At 57.9% G+C, this 24,881-nt stretch overlaps 2 protein-coding genes across 30 annotated transcripts in view; one reads left to right on the top strand and one right to left on the bottom strand.

The window, feature by feature from the left end:
* The window catches only part of TNRC6C (trinucleotide repeat containing adaptor 6C), a 148,910-nt gene extending 146,476 nt beyond the window's left edge, over positions 1–2,434 (top strand). For all 18 annotated transcript variants that reach the window (XM_055388798.2, XM_055388800.2, XM_055388801.2 and 15 more), the window contains one exon: positions 310–2,434. In XM_055388798.2, coding sequence (XP_055244773.1) covers positions 310–670 — 361 coding nt within the window. In that variant the 3' untranslated portion in view covers positions 671–2,434. The remainder of the gene's footprint in view (positions 1–309) is intronic.
* TMC6 (transmembrane channel like 6) lies at positions 933–24,814 on the bottom strand. Of its 12 annotated transcripts, none has more exons than XR_010133708.1 (20): positions 22,839–24,340; positions 22,583–22,707; positions 22,336–22,425; positions 21,791–21,961; positions 21,217–21,322; positions 20,948–21,044; positions 20,583–20,840; positions 20,047–20,237; positions 18,453–18,597; positions 17,405–17,560; positions 16,863–17,014; positions 16,504–16,683; positions 15,154–15,249; positions 14,828–14,903; positions 13,659–13,792; positions 13,322–13,498; positions 13,123–13,201; positions 9,699–9,775; positions 4,870–9,362; positions 933–3,662 (listed from the first exon to the last, which is right to left on the bottom strand). XR_010133708.1 is itself a non-coding variant. In XM_055388814.2 (20 exons), the coding sequence occupies exons 2-20, from the start codon at positions 22,892–22,894 to the stop codon at positions 9,299–9,301; spliced, it is 2,430 nt and encodes an 809-aa protein (XP_055244789.2). In that variant the 5' UTR covers positions 22,895–22,976; positions 24,724–24,814; the 3' UTR covers positions 933–9,298. The 12 variants fall into 12 exon arrangements, 9 of the variants coding, with proteins under 9 accessions (XP_055244789.2, XP_018883018.4, XP_055244788.2 ...); XR_008680252.2 differs by having other exon boundaries at positions 933–8,476; positions 9,156–9,362; XR_008680253.2 differs by having other exon boundaries at positions 933–8,438; positions 9,156–9,362.
* Between the last annotated feature and the right edge of the window lie 67 nt (positions 24,815–24,881).

The following is a 24,881-nucleotide window of genomic DNA, read 5'->3' as shown; positions in this document are numbered from 1 at the left end:
CGTTGGAACCTAGAAATTAGTCATTCCTGTTTTTAGCCCAGGATGCAAATGACACTGATCCTAAACGAGCCCACATTTAATGATCTGTTCATGCACTTGAAGATGTACTCTGTGTACCAGTACGATGTTGCCGCTAGAAGTCTGAACTGAGCAAAACATTCACAGTCTGGGTTTGGAAATAGCAGTGGCAAAACAGAAGCCACAGGATGGCTTCCATGTGGGGCCTTTCCCAATACAGAGAAAGCCAGTGCCACGAACTCAGCAGGACTTGGGGTGGCCCTGTTCACGTGCCCCATCTTGCTGTTGCAGGTGTGTCCTGGGAAACACTACCATCCTGGCCGAGTTCGCTGGTGAAGAAGAAGTGAATCGCTTCTTAGCCCAAGGCCAGGCACTGCCACCCACTTCCAGCTGGCAGTCCAGCAGCGCGTCCAGCCAGCCACGGCTCAGCGCAGCGGGCAGCTCCCATGGCCTGGTGCGCAGCGACGCTGGCCACTGGAACGCCCCGTGCCTGGGTGGCAAGGGGAGCAGTGAGCTGCTGTGGGGCGGGGTGCCCCAGTACTCCAGCAGCCTGTGGGGCCCGCCCAGCGCCGACGACAGCAGGGTGATCGGCAGCCCCACCCCACTGACCACCCTGCTGCCTGGGGACCTGCTCAGCGGGGAGTCCCTGTAGGCGCTGCCATCATCAGCACCAGGAGAGCCGACCCCTCCCGGGACCCCTCCCGGCTGGGCGACCCCACAGACCCGCTGGAACCCAGCAGCGGCCGCCCTTTTGAGTACCTCTGTCCAGGACTGAAGACGAACCTTGGCCGCAGTCCTTGCGAACTGTTGGCAAAACAGTGCGGGCTGCGGTGGGGCAGCGTCACACGCTAATGACAGGATGTTCCTCGTAGCTGTTTATTTTGTGTGTCTTATGTTTGTATAGTGTGTTGTCATTTTGTTTTTTTTTTTTTTTTTAAGTATAAAAGCTGCTTAGAATAGTTCTATCATGAAGGGCACTTTTCAGATTGTGGGCTGGAAAGGGTTATTTTATCTGTGGGGGAGGGAGGGAGACGTGAAGCCTATTTAAAATGAGCCTGTGACGATTATGCACATGACCAGAGGCGGCCGGTAATCAGGGCAGAGTCTGGTGTGGACCGCCGGGCGCAGAGCGGCTCCGCGGCGGGAGCTGAGCGGAAGGCGCGGGCTGCGATCTGCTCTCTGTTCCCCTGGATCCGCCTATGCACATTACCCTTGTTTCATTACTTTTTCATGTCATTTTTTTATCCCAAAAAATATTTTTTAAAAGTTAAAAAAAGACATATCAAACATGCAGATACTTGAATCCAGCAGGCCAATAGTGAAATGTGAACACTTTCTAATTCTACACTTCCAGGTTGACATCAGTACACAGAAACAGGCTCTAGGAAAAATTTCTAAGTTCATAGCCTACGTGTGTGTATGTGTGCGTGTTGAAACGGAAGTGTGTGTGTGCATGTGTGGCGCGTGCTCCTGCACGGCGTGCAGTTTTCTGTGTTTGTGTGTTTGAAAGCGTGTGAGGATTTAACTGTGGGTTTTCCCTTGTATTCAGTATACGCTTTTTTTTTGGCGCATTGGTCAAACGTTTGTTATTATTAGCTTCTAACTTTGCACTGAGTGTCCTCGCCCTTCCTTTAGCTAATCCTATACATTACAGAGAATTCCTAGGACAGGGCTTGCGACAATTCATGTGTAAATGTTTACTCAAGGACTCTGTGACTGCGTTTAAAAAGTACAGTGTATATCTCTGGAGAAATAATATGTATACCTACCTTTAGCAGCTTTTTATTGTGGACTAATGCAAGAAAATTATTACCAGAGTATTGCACCATTTTTCCATTTGGAATATAAAGTTAAAGAGGAAAAAAAAAACTGTTGTTGAACTGTGGCCATAGATACTTGTAAAGAATGGATGGTTCCGTGGAAGGAACAGAAACAAGCACTTGGGCGTGGGTTGTGACTGCTTTTGGGGGAGCCTGGGGTTTGGGCTCCCACCTGTTTACAGACCTTTTTTTCTCCTTCAGACTTTAAAATTTTAAAAATTTAAAAAGGAATTAACAAAAAAAAAAGACTTCCGTCGTAAAGAAACCTATTTTCAGAATGCAGATGCGTTCCTTCAGAGCTCTGGGACGGGACAGTGTTGTTCCCTCGGCCATCGTCGTGGACTCTGTCGATTGCTTTCGCCCCTTCGTCAAGGTGACAGGCGTTGTGGCCACTGTCTTGCACATGCCGGACGCGCTCTCAGGAAAGCCAGGGCTCCCGAGGGCAGCTCCACACCATTTCATGTATTTTTAAACCCAACTCCTAGCACTGAAGATGTTATTTAAAAAAAAAAACAAAACAAAACAAAACAAAAAAATGAAAAAAAAGAAAAAGAGGAAAAAAAAACACAAAGAAGAAAAATACCTAATCTCTAATGTGTAGCAGTTACATATTTACCAAATAATGGACTCAAAAGAAATAGATGTTTGAAGAGTGCTTTATATATTAAAAATTGCTTTATGTTTTAAAAATGATCAATGTTTTGATTGTTTTGCAAGGAAGAAAGACAATGGAATAACATACCTTCAAGTATGTTTTAAAAAATATATATATGAACATTGTGCTCCCTGCCTGCTTGATCAGGAAACTTGTGCATTACATTTTTTTTAATTAGCTTTTTAATGGTTTTATCAAAACAAAAAAAATACAAAAAAAAAAAAAAGTCCTGCAAGATTGCAGATCCACAAAAGCTGGTTTTATAGAGGATCATGAACTATGCACAAACTGGGTTCAAGACTTTTTTTCTCAAGTTTAGTAGGATATTTAGCAAAACCAACCTTCCTCAGAGTGACTGCATCTCATTGCCATTACATGCGTTCTATATATTCGATGGACATACACCTGCGTATGTATATCCAATATGTGTGCGTGTGAGCGTGCGTGTGCGTATGTGCGTCCGACATACCACTTCCCGTGCTGCCGGCGAGCATTGAGTTGTACAAAAACTGTTGTTTTAAAATTGGGGATGGAAGTCAAGAATATGTTTGTTTGTTTTTGGGTTTTGTTGGGTTTGAGGGGTTTTTTTTGTTTGTTTGTTTTTTGGTTTTTTTACCTTTTATTTTGAACTTAATATGTCTGTAACTCTGAGATTAAAAAACAAGTTCGTGGCTCTTAATGTTTTCCTCATAGAATGTGACTGTTGAAGAACATGCATCGAAAGTTGCTTTCGAAAGTACAACGCTTTATTGAATCTTAATAAATTGCAATTTTTTTTCTTGGCCGTTGAAAGTAATGTGTTTTTCATTTTTCAAAAGATACTATGGATGTCTACTTTGCACGCTGCGATTGGGAGAGCTGTCCCGCTGCATGCGTTCACTCTGTAATTTCCTCAGAGCTCACATACGTACCTCTCTCATGAGTGAACTCAGATTTTCCATTGTTTTGCTTTATTCTATCATTTGCTTTGTGGTTGTGCTGTAAATATTGAAATCTTAATCATCATCGAGAGGCACAGCCAAGCTTTCTAGCTCTCCACCCCCGTGGCCCATCCAAGTCTGTTCATCTGGTAACTTCTGTTGTCTGGGACGGCAGCAAGAAGATGCCGGGGCTCGCCTGGAGTCCTGGCAGAGGAGTGCCACTCACTTTTGCCTAGGGTCCAGTTGGGGCTTAAAAAATATTCGGAGAGAAGAGTAATGAGGATTTTTTGTGTTTCCTAGACATTTTATGCATCTATTTTTGTAAAATCACCTTCGCTAACTTTCACCAAGCACTTTGAGCACAGTGGAACTTCAGAAGCAGAACCAGCCTAACCCCTGAATCTCAGGTGGCACAGCTAGAAATTGAGTCCCTTCCTAGGACACTGGCCGTGGCCTTCAGGGTGACCAGTCAGTGCCACCGGGGTGGCATTGGTGTTACAGACAGGCCTCTGAAGACAAACCGAGCACCCCAGCGGCCCCTCAAACTAAGCAAGGGTCTTTTTTCTGTCTGCACTCCCTGGGGCAAGGTCAAAGGTGGACCCGCCCACTGTGGGTCAATTCCTTCGAAAAGATGGGACCCGCACCCCCACCACAGGCTGGCCCCCCCCACCCATGGGGAAGGTGGTGTGCTGCTGGCTCTGACCATACTCTTTTGGAAATTCAGAAGGAAAGCATTGAGTGGGACCTAATCCGGAGAAGAAATTAAAGACCAGAAAAAGAAGGAAGCTGGGAATGAAACTCAAAATGCACTTGAACCTGGAAGCGGCAACCCTCAGCTCTGCGCGGCCGAGCCTCAGCAAGAGTTCATTTTGTGCCTGAGTTACTACTACAGGGGCAAACTGTACCCGTGCCTGTGCGCTGGGAGAACAAGGTCAGCGCCCAAGGGTGTGCAAAGGATGTGGCAGGCTTCATGGAGGTGGCATTTGCCCTGGGCCTGGGAGACCAGGTTGGATTTTGACAGACTGGGAACTTGGGGGACAGGAGGGCAGCACAGTGTAAGCTAAAGCCCTGTGTAGGGACCCCACGCAAAGACCTCGTGGGCCTGGGTGTCCAGGGCACCATTTCCACCCATGGGTGAAAAAGAGGCTTGAGGAAGACAACAGGTTCTTCACCTGCATCTGTGGATATATTTTTTTTTAAGTTTATTAAATTTTTTTTTTAAATGACAGGTTCAGATCTGCCCTTTGTGGTTTGTGTTTTTGTTTGTTAATACAGGGTCTCTGTCTCCCACGCTGGAGTGCAGTGATGTAATCTCGGCTCACTGCAACCTTGACCTCAAGGTTAAGCTCCAGCGATCTTCCGACCTCAGCCTCCCAAGTAGCTGGGACCACAGGCATGCATGCGCCACCCCACCCAGCTCATTTCATTTTTTATTTTTGTAGAGATAGGGTCTCACCATGTTGCCCAGGCTGATCTCGAACTGCTGGGAATACAGGCATGAGCCACTGTGCCCAGCCTTTGTTGTTGTTGTTGTTGCTATTTTGGCAACATCACGGCAGAACGGTAAAGGCAGAAAGCACAGTGCCCAGCAGCTAGCAGTGTGGCGTGCCAAGAAGGCTGTTCCAATGGGGGAGAAGCCAGCAGACACAGAGGCATCATGGCGAGCCCCGACTGAGTGTTCAGTGAAGAGGGAAAACAGAGACAGTGGGGCATCCCGAGAAGATCCTCTGCAGGAGTGCGGTGTCTACGGATGGACCAAGAAAACCTACGCAGGATCCACGTGGAAACAAAGCTGCTTAGCTCTGCATATCAGTGCTTCTCGGTGGAGCTGTGGCTGATGGGCTCCTGGTGCAGGACTGGCCCCTGAACAGCACAAGTGTAGTATGCCTGGGCCCCAGGTCATCATGAAAACCAGAAGCAGACACTCGGGAGGCTGAGGCGGGAGGATCACCTGAGCCCAGGAGGTCGAGGCTGCAGTGAGCTGTGATCGTGCCACTGTGCTCCGGGATGGGCAACAGAAAGACCCCATCTCAAAAAAGCAGAAGCACATTTCCGAAGCCCCCCAAGCCCACGGGCGTGAGTGCGTGCATGCGTTTGTGACAGCCTGGTGCTCGGATGGGCCCAGAGCAGGGGTTCTCAACCTTGGCCCATTAGAATTACCTGAAAATTTTTAAGATAATTCACATCCAGCCAGGCATGGTGGCTCATGCCTGCAATCCCAGCACTTTGGGAGTCCGAGGTGGGCGGATCACCTGAGGTCAGGAGTTCAAGACCAGCCTGACCAACATGGAGAAACCCTGTCTCTACTAAAAATACAAAATTAGCTGGGCATGGTAGCACATGCCTGTAATCCCAGCTACTTGGGAAGCTGAGGCAGGAGAATGGCTTGAACCCAGTAGGCGGAGGTTGCAGTGAGCCAAGATCGTCCCGTTGCACTCCAGCCTGGGGAACAAGAGTGAAACTCCATCCCAAGGAAAAAAAAAAAAAATTCACATCCAAAATTTTAAAGATAATTCACATCCAAATCAACTCAATCAGAATCTCTCGGGGTGGGCCTCAGGCACCAGTGTTTTTTTGTTTGTTGGGACAGGGTCTTGCTGTTGCCCATGCTGGATTCAAAACACCTAGGCTCGGCAGGTGTTGTGGTTCATGTCTGTAATCCCAGCACTTTGGGAGGCCGAGGCGGGCAGATCACTTGAGGTCAGGAGATCTTGACCAGCCTGACCATCACGGTGAAACCCCGTCTCCACTAAAAATACGAAGATCAGCCAGGCCTGGTTGTATGCACCTGTAATCCCAGCTACTTGGGAAGCTGAGGCAGTGAGCCGAGATCATGGAACTGCACTCCAGCCTGGGCAAGAGCAAGACTCTGAAAAAGCAAATAAACCGAAACTCTTGGGCTCAAGCAATCCTCCGCCTCAGCCTCTGGAGCAGCTGCAATTACAGACAGGCGCCACCACCTCCAGCAAGTACCAGTGTTTTTAAAACCTCCCTGGTAGATTCCGTTGTGCAGCCCAGGCCGAAGAGCATCGCGGAGTCTTGTCATTCAGCCTGAAATAGCATCAGGTTCCCATCCACTCGAACAACAGTTTGTAGATCTTAGGCTGCTCTCATCGAGCAAACATGGCCTCCTTGCAACACCTCAAATGGGTGCCAGGCATGGTACGCAGCCCACAAACTGTGTCACTTGATACAGCGGCCCCATGAGGCGAGGAGCTGGGAGGTCACAGAACATGCCCCAGGGCACCCAGGGACACACTGAAGCCCAGGCCTCCAGCACGCAAGGGCTGCTCTGAAGAAATACGGGAGGTCCTCACTGGAGGGTCTGGGACCACACGGTGGGTCCGGAGACAGAACAAATAGGAGGCAGAAACGAGGAGAGGACGGGCTCACCCAGCCGTGGGGCCGCGGGCTGGACATCCAGTGGGAGTGGAAGCCGCCGTCTCAAGGCAGAATTCCCTCTCTGGGACACCTCGGGTTTTGCTCTTAAAGCTTTCAGCTGATAGGATGAGGCTCACCCACATTCTCAAGGATGATCTTTAGGTGAAATCGACTGTAGGTGTTCACCACATTCCAGCAGCACACGATCACAGCAACACCTCGGCCCCTCTCGATGAGATCACAGGCCCCACAGCCTGGCCTGGTTGACACGAAAGACTGACTAGCACACACGGTAATTCTCCAGAAATATCCAGGCCAAGTTCTTCCACTTTCCTGTCATAAGCAGCTGGTACTGTCCTTTGTGAGGCTGGCAAGATGGGCTCAACAGGTCACAACCAATGATCATGCTGGCAAGCCAGCAGTGGCAGGCGCACGTCCCCAGCCAGAGAGGGACCGTGATGGTTTGGAGGACAGCATCTGCACAGATAGGGGCTGGAAACCCTACGTCGGTCCCTGTGGACTGTCACGTCACTTTCTGGACTGCCCACGCAGCTTCACCCAGCAGCACTCGCACCTGAAGATGCTGCCACAGTTGGCTGCCCAGAATCAGCACCAGCTACTTGCTGAGGCCCAGAAGCACCACTTGGCTCAGATCCACCCAGATGCCAACTCTGTCGGGCCCCTGTGGCAGCACCCAGATGTCTGCAGAGCACAGGAGCATCCCCATGGGATTGGGTGGGCTAGACCCAGCGTGGGGGTCTGCTAGCAGCCAGTGGCATCTCCATCTGGGTCTGACCCTTTTCTGGGCCCGTCGCTCTTTGACCATTTCCCCACCTGGGTTCATTCCCCAATCCCAAGCGCAGCTCCTGCAGGCCTGGAGCCCTGGGCCGTGACAGGCTGGTCCCCACAGGCCTGGAGCACTGGTGCTGTGACAGGCTGGTCCCCACAAGCCTGGAACCCTGCGCCGTGACGGGCTGGTCCCCACAGACCTGGAGCACTGAGGCTGATGAGCTGGTCCCCACAGGCCTGGAGCACAGGTTGACGGGCTGGTCCCCGCAGGCCTGGAGCACAGGTTGACGGGCTGGTCCCCACAGACCTGGAGCACTGGGGTCATGACGGGCTGGTCCCCGCAGGCCTGGAGCACTGGGGCTGTGAAGGGCTGGTCCCTGCAGGTCTGGAGCACTGAGGCTGATGAGCTGGTCCCCGCAGGCCTGGAGCACTGAGGCTGATGAGCTGGTCCCCGCAGGCCTGGAGCACAGGCTGATGGGCTGGTCCCCGCAGGCCTGGAGCACTGAGGCTATGAAGGGCTGGTCCCCCCAGGCCTGGAGCACTGAGGCTGACAGGCTGGTCCCCGCAGGCCTGGAGCACTGAGGCTGACGGGCTGGTCCCCGCAGGCCTGGAGCACTGAGGCTGATGAGCTGGTCCCCGCAGTTGACGGGCTGGTCCCCGCAGGCCTGGAGCACTGAGGCTGACGGGCTGGTCCCCGCAGGCCTGGAGCACTGGGGCCGTGATGGGCTGGTCCCCGCAGGCCTGGAGCCCTGGGCTGTGATGGGCTGGTCCCCGCAGACCTGGAGCCCTGGGCTGTCATGGGCTGGTCCCTGCAGACCTGGAGCACGGGGTCATGACAGGCTGGTCCCCGCAGACCTGGAGCCCTGGGCTGTCATGGGCTGGTCCCTGCAGACCTGGAGCACGGGGTCATGACAGGCTGGTCCCCGAATCCCTGTGCCCACCCCCCACAGCCTACGGTTTTCGGTATCCCACGGGCTCCTCAAACTCAGCCCAGTCAGACCCAGGATCACCACCCCCCAGCCAGCTGCTGGCAGCCAGAAGCAGGGGGCCAGCCCCACCTCACCAAGCCCTGTTCGCCTCCAAGCACAGGTGCTGGTTATCTATGCCTGGGAGGCAACTGTCCCCACAACTCATTTGCGACTGACATGTCTCGCCTCCAAGTCCCTCTCTAAATTTGCCTCCTGCTCCAGTAGATGCTACAGCATCACCCAATGGTTGACGCATCGCTCTGGTCACAATCCGTGCCTGCTCGGCTCACTTGTGCAGGTGTAAGCCCCTCCTGGGCGCGAGTTCAGGCTGGTCAAAAGCAGCAAGCAGATCAAGCCCTGGCGCAGTCCAGCCCCTGCCATCTGGGGCTTGGCCAGCAGAGGGCGTCCCCACTCCAGCTGAGGTTCCCAGGACCCAGACCTGCACCTGGAGGTGGCCCCAGGGCAGCGGGAAGCAGGCCCTGGGTGTGGTCACAGACACAGAGCCCCAAGGGACAAGCCCATTTGCAAAACCCCTTTAATCAGAATAAATAGAGTCCCAGGCAGGGCAGAGTTCACTGGGGATGCCCAAGCCGGATTCACCCACCCTTCCAGCTCCAGCCTAGGCGCAGCTGCGGCTTTCAAGAAGCGAAACTGTCTTCCTTGTCCTGGTGTCCCAGCAGGGTCACTGGGAGGCAACAGTATGGTCTCAGGGTGCTGGGCGGGCCTGTGAGGCCCATCGCCGTCCCCCTAGGCATCCTGTTCATCTGTGAGCAGGGCAGGGGGTGCCGCAGCCTCCTCGGTTGTCCCAACCCTGCCAGAAAGAGACATCACTGAGGGGACCCCATAAACATCAACATCCCTGCAACCTGGCTGGGCACAGCCAAGGCCCGGCGAGGGACAGGCCAGATGCCCCACAGCCTTTCTCCTGAGATGTATTTTAGGTCCCTGTCAAAATGGCCAGGCTCCGGAGGCCAGAGAAGGCTCTAGAGAGAGTGAAGGTGGGCGCCGGGGGGGAGATTTTTGTAGGTCAAAAGCGGTCAAGTGTCAGCAATGTCGTGGTGTAGCCCCAGTGGCAGCCCTACTGTCCAGCCCTGGCCCCTCTCCCCTCCAGGCTCAGAGTGTCCCCAATCCCTCCACGGACCCTCACCTGCTCCTTTCCTCCCTCTCCTTCCTCTCGTAGATGGAGTGAAGCTTGTTGATTAAGAAGATTTTGTCCTCACCCTCCTAGAAAGGCCAGAACACAAAGGGGAGGAGAAATCATCCATCAGCCCATCCAGAGCCATCCTGTTCCAAACTGCATTTGAGGGAAAACTCACGAGGTGTATTCAACATCGCAAGCAGCAAAAACATAAAAGAAAAGGTGAAAGGGCCACCAAACAAGGACAAGGAAAAACCAAGAGCCAGGAAGTGGGCATATGTGTGGATCTAAGCTTCCTAGTGGCCAAAGTGAAAAGGGAAATGTAATCAGCAGCCCAGAGCCAGCCTGAGTCAATTTAAAACCAGCCCTGCCACCTACTGGCTCTGCCTTGGGTTACTAACTCTGTGACCTCAGTGGCAGCATCTGTAAAGGGGGGTAATAACAAGGCACAGGGTTTACATTAGTTTCCTGCTGCTGTCGTAACGAACTGTCATCAACTTCGTGGCTTAAAACACCACCGGTTTCTCAACTTTCAGTTCTGGAAGTGAGAAGTCCAAAATGAGTCTCACTGGGCTCCAGTCAAGCATCATCAGGGCTACATCCGGGGGAGAATCCTCTTCCTCGCCTTTTCCAACTTCTAGAGGCCCCTGGCTCTCAGCCCTTTCCTCCACTTCAAAGCCAGCAGTGGCTGCTCAAGTCCTGCTCACGTGGCACCACTCTGACCCTGACACTCCGGCCTCCGTTTTTCACCTCTAAGGACCCTGAGATCACGCTGGGCCACCACGATAATCTAGGGCCATCTCCTATCCAAAGTCAGCTGACTGGCAACTTTAATTCTACCTGCAATCTTAATTCCCCAGCCACGCAACGTAACGTATTCACAGGCTCCATCCAGTCTTAGGACGGGGACATCTTTGGGGCCAGTACTGGACTGACCCAGGGCTCTTTCGACAATGAAATGTGACAAGCAGAGGGGGCACTTAGCAAAGGATCTGGTGCACCGAAACACTGATCATCAGTGCCTGGGTCAGACCGGGATTCCCCGCCCGGAGCCTCACACAGAGAACAGGAGTTCTGTCAAGAGCCACACGGATTGGCTCTGGGCACCTGGCAACCTGGCTCAGCCTAGGAGGACCACTTAGAATACCTTCAAGGAGAGACCATGGGCCCCTTAAGCAACAACCTAGGTAGCTTCTATCGAGTTGCTGATGAGTATGGAGGGGCTGTGCACTTGAGCCATGCCGACCTGCACGGGGAAAGCTCAGACCGACAGCCCCAAAGACGGGTCAGAGCTCGGCCTTGGGTAGACACCACAGCCAGCATCCACCTGGAGAAAGGTCCTTCCCATCCCAGAGCAACGGTGGGTAGAGCTGGGATTCTCCCAGCACCACTCTGCATTCCCCGCCTGGACCCACCTGGCCCTACCTGGCCCCTGGGGGCTCTGAAATGCCACCCAGTAGGGCAGGAGCCATTTCCCACTTCCAATATCTACGGCCAGACAACCACCGCAGCCGACAACCACCGCAGCCGAGATGCCAGGCTTTCAGCTCTATGTGGTGAAACGGGAAAGGCAGGAGATGGGACAGTGTGTACTACAGTGTTTGTTTACAACCCAAGCAATGTGGGAGCCGTCCCATGAGTGCTTGGGACGAGCTGGGACGAGCTGCCTGGAGCCCTGGATCCTGGCACCAACTAGCCAGCAGCAGGGTCACATGGCTGCCAAGGCCCACTGGCTGCACCCCGCCCTGCCCTCGCCTTGGCAGACACCAGCCGCTGATCCCCACAAGCGCCCCCCTAGCCCTGGTGTGGAGCATGCCTAAGGACACTGGCACTCACCAGCCCCAGAGTGAAAACCTGCAGGAGGACAAATGGCAATGGGAGGGGATGGGGAGCCCTAGGGGGAGGGCAGAGCCCAGCAGCAGGACGCAAGCCTGGAAAAGCCACAGAACCTGCTTCACGGGGGGCCGTTCCCCAGGGGAGAGGCCTCGGGGAGGAGGCCAGGCTGGGTAGCCTGGGGGCAAAGTGCCTTGTCTCCAACTTGGTGGCTGCCCAGTGGGCAAGGAGGTCCTCCTGGGCAGAGAGGAGCGAAGGGAGTGGGCACAGGGACCAGCTGCTGGGTGGACAGCACTCCTGGGGGCTGCCTCTCGGGTGTGGGGTCTGACCCCCTTCTGCAACTCACTCCCATGACACAGCACAAGGGCCTCAGCAACTCGCTCTGTCGCCCAGGCTGGAGTGCAGTGGCGCAATCTGGGCTGATTCTCCTGCCTCAGCCTCCTGAGTAGCTGGTACAGGTGGACGCCACCACGCCCAGCTAATTTTTGTACTTTTAGTAGAGACGGGGTTTTGCCATGATGCTCAGGCTGGTCTCGACCTCCTGACCTCAAGTGATCTGCTCACCTCGGCCTCCCAAAGTGCTGGGATTAGAGGCCTGAGCCCCCATGCCCTGGCTTTTTTTTTTTTATGAGACAGAGTTTCACTGTCACCCAGGCTGGAGTGCAGTGGCACAATCATAGCTCACTGCAGCCTCAACCTGGGCTCAAGCAATCTCCTACCTCAGCCTCCCAAGTAGCTGGGACTACAGGTGCACACCACCACACCCAGCTAACTTTTAAAATTTTTATAGAGACGAGGTTTCACTCTGTTGCCCAGGCTGGTCTCGAACTCCTGGGCTCCAGCCATTCTCTCACCTTGGCCTCCCAAAGCGTTGGGACTATAGGCATGAGCCCCACCACACCCGGTCAAACATTGTTTTCTTCATAAAAATGTTTGGCCAGGCACAGTGGCTCATGCCTATAATCCTAGCACTTTGGGAGGCCGAGGTGGGTGGATTGCCTCGGGAGCTCGAGACCAGCCTGGGCAACACAGCGAAACTGCATCTGTATGAAAAACACAAAAAAGTAGCCAGAGTGGCGGCAGGCCCTGTACTCCCAGCTACTCGGGAGGCTAAGGCAAGACAGTTGCTTGAACCCAGGAGGCAGAGGTTGCAGTCAGCTGAGACTGTGCCACTGCACTCCAGCCTGGGTGACAGAGCGAGACTCCGTCTCCAAAAAAAAAAAAGTTTTAAGTCCTAACTCTCAACCTTAATCCACCTGTTTGTAAAATGAGTGAAGAGTCCATAGGGACCCAAAAATCCTCACAGACTGTCTAAACCCTCAGCGGGGCCACACCCAGGAGCTGAAATCACACCCCACCCCCCAGAGCCCTGGTCCCAGTGGGGCCCTGCGGGTCCTTGGGGATCAGGAGCCTGGCTCTGTCTCACGGCTACTTCGTCACTTGATCTGAAGTGCACATATCGATCAGGGTCACTTGTTTGGCAGACAAACCCTTTCACCGGCCAAGGCCCACAAGAGATGTACAGGGGAGTGGAGGGGAGCGTCACCCTCAGGTGACCTGAGAGGGTGGGGGCTGAGAGCAGCCCAGGAGGGGCACTCACATTGCTGATCTGCTCCTTGAGCAGGCAGATGACCTTGCGCTGGCCCCGCACCACCTGGATGTTGAGGTAGATCACGGCCCTGCGGGAGAGGGGCTGTCGGGCAGGGCCCAGGGCCACAGCCCGGGAGTGGCCAGTCCCCACACGGTGCAGGCCCAGCGAGGGCCATCTCCCCAGGGCCGCCCCCACCTGCGGGACTCACAGCAGCAGGGCTGACACCAGGAAGACAAAGAAGGTGTTTTCCACCAGGTACCGGTGCACCCAGGGCAGCCAGGAGACCCTGGGGCCTGCCGCCTCCAGGTGGCGCACCCACACCCTGCCGGCCTCGTACATGGTGTCCAGGGTCCGGAAGGGGCCGCAGGTGCTCGAGGGCTTCACCCTGGGGAAGATGCCGACCAGGAACCCTCACCCCGAGCAACAGTTCACCCGGCTCCCTCCCAGCCCGTCCTCTGCACCCCTAAGCCTTGGGCCCCCCAGGCGGCACCACCACCCAACCCCCAGATGACACAGAAGGGTCTCCCTCCACCTGCCCCACTCACTGCCAGACGGCGTAGCAGAGGAAGACAGCGGCGCCCAGGAAGGCGGGGAAGCAGAGCAGCGTGAGGAAGACGGTGCTCATGTGTGAGGCCAGCCAGGGCCGGCACGGCGCCTGGCAGTTGGCCAGAAGGCTGGTCTGTGGGGAAAGGCTGCGCTCTGCCACCATCCTGCTACCCCTCAGCACCCCTCCAAGGCCTGGGGGAGCTCAAGAGGGAAGGGCGACCATGGCTGTGCATCCAGGCAGAGCCTGGACCCTGCTCCCTGCAGCCTCCTCATTTACAGAGGAAGACAGAAGCCTGCCGGTCACTTGCACACAAAGGGGTGATGCCAACAGCACCTCCATCTGCTGAAGGTCGCTGCCATGCCAGGCTCTGCACACAACACTGTACACGCCACCTCCCTCAGTCCCCACTGGAACATGGTCCCCATTGCACGGATGAGGAAACAAAAGGCCAGACGAGACAGGAGCCAGGATGGCCAGGCGCGGTGGCTCACGCCTGTAATCCCAGCACTTTGGGAGGCTGAGGTGGGCGGTCACAAGGTCAGGAGATCGAGACCATCCTGGCTAACACAGTGAAACCTCATCTCTACTAAAAATACAAAAAAATTAGCTGGGTGTGGTGGCGGATGCCTGTAGTCCCAGCTACTCGGGAGGCTGAGGCAGGAGAATGGCGTGAACCTGGGAGGCGGAGCTTGCAGTGAGCCGAGATCGCGCCACTGCACTCCAGCCTGGGCGACAAAGCAAGACTCTGTCTCAAAAAATAAAATAAAATAAAAAGACAGGAGCCAGGATGGGAAGAAAGGTCCCAGTTCTCAGCCACTGGGCATGAACCAGTTGCGGATAGAGGACCAGCATCACTTTTCCAGGGACCCAGAGGTCCCAAGTCTTGGTGTCTCCCAGAGCCCTGGCCCTACCCCTGGCCAGGTGCACACAGGCACCTGCTGATGACCTCTGAACCCAGCGATGCTTCCTGGCCTGCCAAAGACAGTGATGCCAAGAGGGGTCAGCCGTCCCTTGGGCTGAGGGACAGGCCAGGGCAGCTCCGGGCGGCCAGCCGCACTCCACTCAGGTGGGGAGGGTTCTAGTGTCCCAGGCTCTGCCCAGCTGAGTCCTGCCCCCACTGCCGGCCACCCTGCCAGCCCAGCCCTCCCCAAGCCTTGGCAGCCTCACCTTCTTGACATAGAAGACGAGCAGCAGCTTGATGATCTGCACGGCGGGGAGGAGGGGCGAGAAGAGCACCCCCAGCCTGGGGAGGGGGTGGCAGTTCAGGGGCTGCTCCAGTGCCCTCCCCTCCCTGAGACCAGGCTGGTTCCAGACCATGGGCAGGGCATGTGACAGTGGCCCAAACTGAGTGCCCGGGGTTAGGGTCTGCATCACTCCAGGGTCCATGGCCGGGCCTGGCTGTGGCCCCAGGGGGAGGCAGGTACAGGACCCCCAGGGGGAAAGGGGCACTGACCGAGGGGCCAGACAGGAGGAGGCAAGCAGAAGACCCTCACCAGGTCAGAGTCTGCCCATAAATCAGCTCCAGGACATTCCGGGCAATGTCAAACTCCGGCTTCCGCCTCCTCTTCAGCTTCTTCTCGGAGATAATCCTGCCTCCGAGGAGGACCCCGGATCGTTAGATGGGAAAGCCATGCCCAGGGAGGCCGGCCTGAGTCCCCACACCCAGAGGCACCCCGCCCCCAGCCAGGGGACATCCTGGCCCTTCCACAGATAATGCCAAGAGACAGCCACCAGCCTGGGGGCCCCCACCAGGTGCTTGGTCACACCAGCCTCATCCTAAGTAGGTTCGGATACACCCGGAGTTAAACAAGCAGTATCAGCTCCAGCACCAAATGATTTTTTCTTTTTTGAAACAGGGTCTGGCTCTGTTGTCCGGGCTGGAGCACAGTGGCGCAATCGTGGCTCACTGCAGCCTTGACCTCCTGGGATCAAGCAATCCTCCCACCTCAGCCTCCTGAGTAGCTGGGACTACAGGCACACACCACCAGGCCCAGCTAATTTTTATTTATTTTTATTTTTATTTCTTTAGAGACAAGGTCTCACTCTGTTGCCGAGGCTGGTCTCAAACTCCTGGGCTTAAGTGATCCTCCCACCTCAGCCTCCCAAAATGCTGGGATTACAGGCGTGAGCCACCACACTGGACCTCCTACTGATTTTTTTAATCTTATTTTTTATTATTATTAAATTCATATATTCTCGAAGAAAACACCAAGAGGAAAAAAACAGCTGAAGTGCCAGAACCCACAGTGGAATACCTGGAACATTTTTTAAATGTTCCTCCACTGTCTGTTCCCTGCTGTGTGTTTTTCCTTTGTATCCTAGACTGAGGTTGTGTGATATACACGTTACTTTTTTTTTTTTTTTTTTGGCAACACAGTCTTGCTCTGTCGCCCGGGCTGGAGTGCAGAGGCGCAATCTCAGCTCACTACAACCTCCGCTTCCCAGGTTCAAGCGATTCTCATGCCTCTGCCTCCCGAGTAGCTGGGACTACTGGTGTGCGCCACCACGCCCTGCTAATTTTTGTATTTTTAGCAGAGACGGGGTTTTGCCATGCTGGCCAGGCTGGTCTCAAACTCCTGACCTCAGGTGATCCACTCACCTCAGCCTCCCAAAGTGCTGGGATTACAGGCATGAGCCACCATGCCTGGCCATACACATCACTTTGAAACCTGTTTTCCTTTCCAGTCTAAAAATGAGTTGGGTTCTATTTCCTGAGTCTTCCTCTGAAGGGTGGAGACACAGGGCCCTGATTTGAAAGGTCCAGGCCTGAGAACCTCCCGGCCACACGTCCCGGCCACTAAGGGGAGAACACTCCCCACCCAGTCCACCAAGGACCCCCTTACCTCCACACCAGTTCCCCAAAAAGCGTGTCCAGCAACATGAGGACGAAGTCCATCACCAGGAACCGGTACAGTTCCTGGCCCACGAAATCCTCCCAGCACTGGCCCTGCAGGACGCCCACCCTGCGGCCCAGCCAGTGGTAGCACAGTGTCCCCAGGATGGCCAGCTTGAGGATGAGGTTCCTACGGAGGGCGGGGTGCAAAGGCTGAGGGGCGGGTACTGGGACAGAAGATGCACCACAGGGCCCCCACCAGGGGCTTGGTCACACCAGCCTCATCCTAAGTAGGTTTGGATACACCCGGAGCTAAAGAACCAGTATCAGCTCCAGCACCAAATGATATTTTCATGTGCGGCCACACACCTGCAGATGGCCACGTACACCTCCAGTACCGGGGAGTCATGCGGCTCCAGGGCGGCCAGGACACGGCACAGGTAGGGGGCCCCCAGGTTGAGGAGGCCAACCACCAGAGGCAGGACCAGCAGCGCAGCCTCCTGGCCAGCAGCCTCTGGACTCTGCAGGGGTGCAGGGAGCGGTGTCATGGAAGCCCCCCATCCATGGTGGGAGCGGGCAGCTACAGGGAAGAGCCCGGGGTGGAACTGGCAGGTAGCATCTCCCTCCTCCAAGATCCGGCTCTCCCCAGGCCTCAAGTTCAAACCACACAGGAAGCAGGGAGGGGTACAAGTAGTAGAAAAGAAACCAGAAACCAAAAAATAAAACCGTGAGACAGGACAAGGGGCGAGAAGTGGGCCTGGGAGGGGGCCCCAGCACGGGGCACAGCGTACATGGCACCCTGGGCTGGCTGGGTGGAGGAGGAGAGGCAAGGCTGCCTCCCCAGGGGGCAGGTGCCCAGAGTCACTGGGGACACGTTCCAAGCAAGGGCCAGGCTCCCCCCATCTCCGCACCTGGATCATGAACTCCGAGAAGACATGGACTGCCATGGCGCAGCCCAGCGCGGTCCCCAGACACAGCAGCCACACAAGCCCCAGCACAGCCGCCTGCCGAAGCCTCCCGCACACGCTCCTGGGGCTGTGCCGCAGCTGCCACTCGGCCAGCAGCTCCTGCAGGCGGCACCGTGTCCCCGTCACCCACACCAGAGCACGGGCACACACAGATGTGCAGACACAGCACAACACACACAACACACATGAGACACACCAGGAGGCTTGAACCAGGACAGAGGGCCAGTTCCCCATGCCCCACCTGCCCTTTCATCTGCTGAGGGCCCTCCCTCCAGGCACAGAGAGGACCCAGTCCCCTGCCGAGAGGCCCCTGTGCCTGGGCTGGCGTTCACTCCCGAGGCCTGCCTCAACCCCTCTCCACCCGCCTCCCTGGCCCTGCCCGCTGGGGCAGGGGCCTTGCTCAGAGGTCCTTTCCTGTTCCCTGTGGATGTGGGTGGCCCCCAGTGACCAGAAGCCCCCCCACATGGAATGGCTCATGACAGGTCACAGCTCTGAGCTCCTTGAAGCACAGAACCCCAGAAAGGCAGAGAATGTTCCACGAGGCCCAGCTCTGCAGCCTCCTGGCCCCGCAACCTCTACGAGGGCCTCGGCCTCTATGCCTCAGTCTCCTCTCTGAGGCACACAGAAGGTGACAGTCCTCACCCACTGGCCTCCTATGGCCACCAACCAAGCTAACGCCAGCCAAGGAGCATGTGCCAGCTGGGGCCTGAGGCCTCAGGGCTGGCTCCCGGGTGCCCACGGGGCCATGGCGCTACTACCCGCTAGCAGACAACAGAGGCAGCCCCTAACTGAGGGGTGTGTACCAGAGAAAAACTCAGGGCCTGCCCGTCACTGCAAGCAGAAGACCACGCCTGCCCAGCGCCCCGAGTTCAGCTCACGGACAGATGGCCCTCCCTCTAGACCATGGTTCTGGTCACATGGTCCTAAGTGGACCCAGGGCCAGGCCTGCAGGGAGCTGGGCAGGCCAGCTTGGTGCTCCGGGGCCACTCACCTTCAGCCGGGTGCGAATATTGTCCTGCTGGAGGCGGGAGGCCCGCTTCTGCGTCACCTTGTAGTCCCAGGAGCAGAAGACGGTGATGGCGTGGATGCCAGAGGTGCTGCCCACCCGGTAGCTCTCCCCGAAAGCGTGAGCCATGCTGGGGAGAAGCAGACACAGACATGGCAACCGACAAGCTGACGGGCAGAGGCCAAGGGGAGAAGGCAGACCGGATGCTCTGGGCAGCCAGACCCCACCACCCACTCAGGAGCCATCTGGGCCCTGACTGGGCCTCCTGCCACACCCCTGCCCCACCACCAGCCCTCTACACCAGTCTCATCCAACACAGCACCCACCAGCCACATCTGCCTAGAAAAGGGGGCAGGGCTGCATTCACCACGGACTTGGCTGGCTGCCTCCCAGCGAGACATGGACCAGAAGATGCTGGGCTCACCTCAGGGCCTTTGCACTGCTGGTCCCAATGACCAAAACATCTTCCCTGCTTCCTTATCCATCCCCACTCTTATCTAACCTTCCCCTCTCAGGGCAAGTGCCGCCTCCCCTGGGAAGCAGCCTGACTCCTTCCCCAGTGCTCCCATAACACTGGGGAAACACCACTAAGCCTCATGGATTGTCCCAGCCCATTCAGTGGTCCATCTTCTCCCAGAGACAGCAAGCACCCCTAGGACATTTACCATCCTGCCCTGAGCTGAGCACAGAGAATGTTTGTGGAATACGTAGATGCATGGGCGGGTGGATGGATGGATGGATGAATGGATGGGTGGATGAATGGGTGGGTAGATAGGTAGGTGGATGGATGAATGGGTAAATGGGTGGGTGAATTGAGTGGGTGGATGGGTGAGTGGATGGATGAATGGGTGGATGGGTGGATGGGTGGGTGAATTGAGTGGGTGGATGGGGGGTGAATTGATTGGGTGAATGGGTGGGTAGACGGATGGGTGGGTAGATGGATGGGTGGGTAGATGGATGGGTGGGTAGATGAATGGGTGGGTAGATGGATGGGTGGGTAGATGGATGGGTGGGTAGATGGATGGGTGGGTGAATTGAGTGGGTGGATGGGGGTGAATTGATTGGGTGAATGGGTGGGTAGACGGATGGGTGGGTAGATGGATGGGTGGGTGAATTGAGTGGGTGGATGGGGGGTGAATTGATTGGGTGAATGGGTGGGTAGACGGATGGGTGGGTAGATGGATGGGTGGGTGAATTGAGTGGGTGGATGGGGGTGAATTGATTGGGTGAATGGGTGGGTAGACGGATGGGTGGGTAGATGGATGGGTGGGTGAATTGAGTGGGTGGATGGGGGTGAATTGATTGGGTGAATGGGTGGGTAGACGGATGGGTGGGTAGATGGATGGGTGGGTGAATTGAGTGGGTGGATGGGTGAGTGGATGGATGAATGGGTGGATGGGTGGGTAGATGGATGGGTAGATGGGTGGGTAAGTGGATAGTTGGATAGGTGAGTGGATGAGAGCAGACAGGTAGATGGACAGAAGGAAGAAAGGAAGAGGGAAGAATCAATGAATGGGTCGAAAGATGAATGGATGGATGAGTGGAGCTCGGAGCCTGGGTCATGAGGTGGAGGCGTTACCTGTACACCAGAGTGATGCAGGTGATAAAGAAGCTCACGCCCACAGTGGAGAGGTAGGCCAGGGGCATGTTGTAGGGCAGGCCACCCACCCTGGGTGTGCACTGGCTGCCATCCAGGGGGCTGCCACACGGCTGGTTCAGCGTGGCGTTACTGTAGTGGCCGTAGTACATGACGGTGTGGGTGAAGCAACCCTGCCACAGGGAGATCCAGCCGAGTCAGGGACTCTCCCCACGCCCCACCCCGACCCTCAGGCCTGACAGCCACAGGGGCAGAGCAGGAGGAGGCCAGGCAGGGGCAGTGAGGGAAACAGGGAGGGGCCTTGGCCACAGCAATCTTGGGCCTCCAGCCCCACGGGAACCCCAGCACGATGAGCATCCAGGGTCATTGAGGGGGAGGCGGGGAGCTGGCTGTGGCCACCTGGAGTCACAGCAGGGCAAGGGTTGGGGGCCCCAGGGGAGCTGGGACAAGAAGGGGACACGGTACCAGGGTAGCAGAAGACAGGCACCCCCCGTCCCCCAGTCCTAGGGCTTCCTCACCGCGCCTGTGAGGAGCTCCAGGCCTGTGCAGACGGGGGCAGGGCCCGGCAGGGCGGGTGGGAAGGCGACCTGAGGGCCCATGATGAAGGCCACCAGCAGCAGCAGCAGGAGGGCGTTGAAAGCCAGCAGAGTCTTGAGAAAGAGGAAGTAGGAGAGCACGCTGGAGCCGAACTGGCCCCCGATGCGCTTCAGGGCGTAGCGCCACGGCGTCAGGGCCTGCAGGGCGGAGAGCAGCGCCAGGCCCAGGCTGTGCAAGGCCTGCGGGCACAGGCAGAGAGGCCCTGAAGGTGAGGCCGGAGGAGGCACCGAGGCCACCCCAGCCCTGCCCAGCCGCCCTAGCCCCAGGGCAGACCAGGGGCCCATACCAGCACGCAGGCATATCTGAGCCGGCCACAGCAAGAGCAGACCCCGCCGCTGCCCGGCTGGCCCCTCCACTTCCCCCTCGGGGTCCTGCTCTTCTCTCTGGGGACAGAGGCAGCCATAGGTGCCTGGACCAATGAGGGGCCTGACTCTCTCCTTCCTGGAGACCGGCCACCCACGGGCTCAGCTCCTTCTCCCCCACCACCTAGCCCAGCTGAGGAAGTGGGTCTGGGGGTGCAGCAGCGGCGGCAGGGTCAGGGTCGGGGCTGCTCACCGCAGGCTGCGTTTCTCAGCCAGGCTTAAGGGCATCCCTCGAAGCATGTGGTCCCGCTGTGCCACCGCCAGGCTCTGGAGCTCCTTCACCAGGAGGCTCTGCTTCTCTGCGAGAGGGAGAGGGAGGTCCTGCCCATCCCCAAGTGCCCCTCCCTGCAGCCCGAAGCCGGGACCCTGGACAGGCCTGCGTGTCCCTGCCGCACCGTCCCGAGACACCTCGGTGCCCTTATTTGAGCTTGAGTCGCCGATCAGCCGTGTGTTTGCTTCAGTCAGCCGCCACAACAAGCAGGAAGCTCACAGAGCACAGGGGCCTGTTTCCCACGCACGGTCCCCGACTCGGGGCCCAGGGCCACAGCCCTCCAAGCACTCCAAGGTGCTTGTGAGGTAAGACCCCCACTTCCCTGTCCCCGTGGGTCCCTGCAGAGGGACGGGGGGGCCTTCAGGCAGCCTGCTAAGGGATAGGAGAGGGGCCTCTGGCTCTGCTGCACCCCAGCCACCACCCAGGCCAGGCTGGCCTCTTGCACCCCACCCCAGGCCGGTGTCCGCCACTGGGGCTCCAGTGCCCACTCACTCACCCTCCTCCTCCTGGGCCATGGGGTCCAGCTCCAGGTCGTACAGGCGGAGGCTGGGCCGGGCGGAGCGGACAAAGTTCCCGAGCAGGGGCCGGCTGCTCCTGCGCCGAAGCTGCACCGTGCGGTTGTAGTACTGGGAGATGATGGCACCTCGGCTGCGGCCTATGGAGGCAGCTGGGCAGGGCCGGGCCGGGCAGGGCCAGGCCTCCCTCCCCTCAGGATGGGCTCGCCACAGGCCTCTGCGTCCCTCACCCCTTCCCAGGACCCAGGAAAATCCTTTCAACAAAGACTTCAGGCACCACTGCATTCCGAAAGCCTATTTTTACCCCGTGATGACTCTGGAGTCATTTTTGGAGCCCAGCGAGGGCCACATGGGGCTGTGCTGGGCCTCCAGGCAGCAGATGGGATGGGCTAGGAGCCCGCCCTGGGCCTGGCTGTGAGCTACGGGAGCAGCCACTACCCAGGGAGATGCCTGGCGGGAAGCCCAGACCAGCCCCAGGGACTGGGGTCAACTCGGGGCCGAGGCCGAGGCCGAGGGTCCCACTCACCAATGGTGCGGCTGGGCATACTGGCCAGGATGCGGAGTGTGGCCGTGCTCTGGGTGCCCTCGGGCCGCCAGAGTGTCTGCTGGCTACTTCCTACAAAGCAAGAAAGACTCACCAGGGGTCCTGGAGATGCAGTTGGCCACAGTATCTCCCACCCCATCCCAGGCCTGCAGAGCTGGGAGGCCCGTCCTGAGGGGCTGGGGCACCCAAGTCTTGGTCCACACCACCCAGCATCCAGGCCTGAGCTCACCTGTCACCTCCCGCTCTCTCTGCTGCAGCTCCAGCCCCTCCTGGGCCGCGCACTGGCTCTGCTCCTGGATGAGCTGCTGGAAGGAGTCGTGCACTTCGCTTTCATCATAGGGGCTGGGGTCCTGGCTGCAGAGGGGGTTGGCGGTGGGGGGGTCAGGCTCCAGCCACCTCTCTCCTTCCAGCAGCCCCTGCTCAGGTGACCTCTCCGTCGGGGGTGGAACATTCCAGCCTCCAGCCCCCAGCCCCAGAGCACTTACCCCTGGTCCCCTGGGGTCTCAGGGACATCGAGGATGAAGGCCAGTGGCTGGGCCATGTCTCTGGCCAATGCCCACTAGTCTGCAGACCTAGGGTAGCTCAGAGCCTGGGCGCCACCTCTGGAGCCTCCTGCTGCCCATCTGATGAGACAGGGGCACAGAGCCAGGGGTGGTCTTCAATGCCTGGCAGGTGTCCACACCACCCATTCCTGGGGGAACCACGGGAGGTGCCACTCACAGCCCAGACAGTCCCGCCCACCCCCCTATCACCCCAGGTAAATAAATGGTGAGGCACCGAATAAGCCTCATGCCAGAATGGAATGGGGGGCCCCCTCCAGTGTCTGGGGAGGGGAGAGAGGAAGGAAGGGTGTGGGGTCTGCAGTTCCACATCTGTTTCCTCGATGTCGCCAGTCCCTGGGAAATGGGGAAGAGGTAGGGTGCCTGTAGACACAGCCCCTTTCAGGATCTCCACGCCCAGGGTTCTGGCACAGAGACACCTCCTTTTTGGAGAGAAAGGTCAGAGTAGGCTGGAGGCCTTCTCTGCGTCTGCCCTGTGACCTCAAAGAACTTCCTCTAGCAGGAAATTAGCTGCTGGAGCCCTCACCCCCAACCAGCCCCAGGCGGAAGCAGCACAGGGGGCTCCTCCCCCACACACAGAGATCACTCCATGCCACCGCCGTCAGGGCGCCAAGGTCCTCATGTTCTCGGAAGACCCACTGCCCTGCATTCCATCATCCCAGGGCGGCCGGCTGGGGGTGGCCAGGACCTCAACAGGCCTCCTTTGTCCTGGCTCTGCCGTCACCCGGCACAACTGGAACCGGAGCAGCCTTGTCTGGGGCCCTGGGCTCGGGGCCTGTTCGTCTGTGAGAGTGGAGCCAGGACTCAGCTCCCAGCCACCAGCGAGTCCTGCCGGCCTCTGCCCTGGGCTCCTCCTGCGCTCACCCTCAGGAACTCAGGGCTCAAAGTCGGCCGGGTTGAAGGGCGCTTTCCTCGGACAGGCAAAGCCCGGGGGCGCCCTGACAGAGCAGCTCCTTGCAGGGGTGCCAGTCACAGGGCCGGACGGCGCCCTCCCTCAGTGTCCTGGGTGCCATCTTCGGGCCCAGGCCCCACACCACCCCCTCCCTCCAGCAGGAGCAAAGACGTGGGAAAACCAGCCCAGAGCTGGGTCCGAGGCGGCCCCACCCAGCCTAACACCGGACAGCTGCCGAAGGAGGGGCTGAGGACGCCCCACCCAGTCCCTAGAGCTGGAATCCCTTCCTCCAGACAGGCCCTTCTAAGCTCAGGGAACCCGGGGACCCGGGCACCCAGCGCCCCAGCACTCCGCCCCGAGGCCCAGGCAAGTCCAGCGGAGTTTCCAGGCGCACCATTCCTGAGCCAGGTGGGGAGGGGCTGGGTGGCGCCCGTTTCCAGGAACCCCCACCCCAGCCGGCAGCGAGCCTCCCGGGAGCAGCCGCTACCCAGGGAGAACCGCAACCTGGCCCCAGAGCCCAGAGCGGCTGCAACTCTGGGGCCACCGAACCCGTCCAGCCGGCCTCCCTGTCCCCCGCCCCTTCCCATCCCGGCCACACCCCCTCCCCTCCCCGTGCCCCGGCGCTCGGCTGGGGGACCTGGGTGGGGGCTGCGGATTTTGCTCCCCGCACTGTCCTCCCCGCCCCTGCCGCTCCCAGCTCTGTCCGAGCCGGAGGGTCAAGCCCTGGGAGCTCCAGGAGCACCCGGGGAGGGAACTCGGCTGCCAAATGGCCCCAGAGGCCGAAAGGAATTCAGGGGGGATTGCCGCTGTCCCCGCATAGGAGAAGCAGCCGGGGCTGGCAGGACCCGAGACCGGGATCGCGGCCGCTCACCTGGGAGGCGCGGGGGAGGAGGGGCCGCGCGCGCTGCCAGGGCTCACCTGCGCCCCGCAAGAGCCGCCGGGAACTGAGGTCTCGGCTCTCCTTCCCAAGGGAGTGGCAAAGGGCCCCAGAGGGCGACTGGGCCAGTCGCAGGTCTGCCGGGGCCTGGGGAGTAGCCGCACCTCCCGGCCCACGTGGGCGGGGGGGGGGGGGGGGA

Source organism: Gorilla gorilla, chromosome 4 (genome assembly GCF_029281585.2).
Source record: "Gorilla gorilla gorilla isolate KB3781 chromosome 4, NHGRI_mGorGor1-v2.1_pri, whole genome shotgun sequence".
Taxonomy (NCBI): Eukaryota; Metazoa; Chordata; class Mammalia; order Primates; family Hominidae; genus Gorilla; species Gorilla gorilla.
This window is presented reverse-complemented; position numbering and strand designations above follow the sequence as displayed.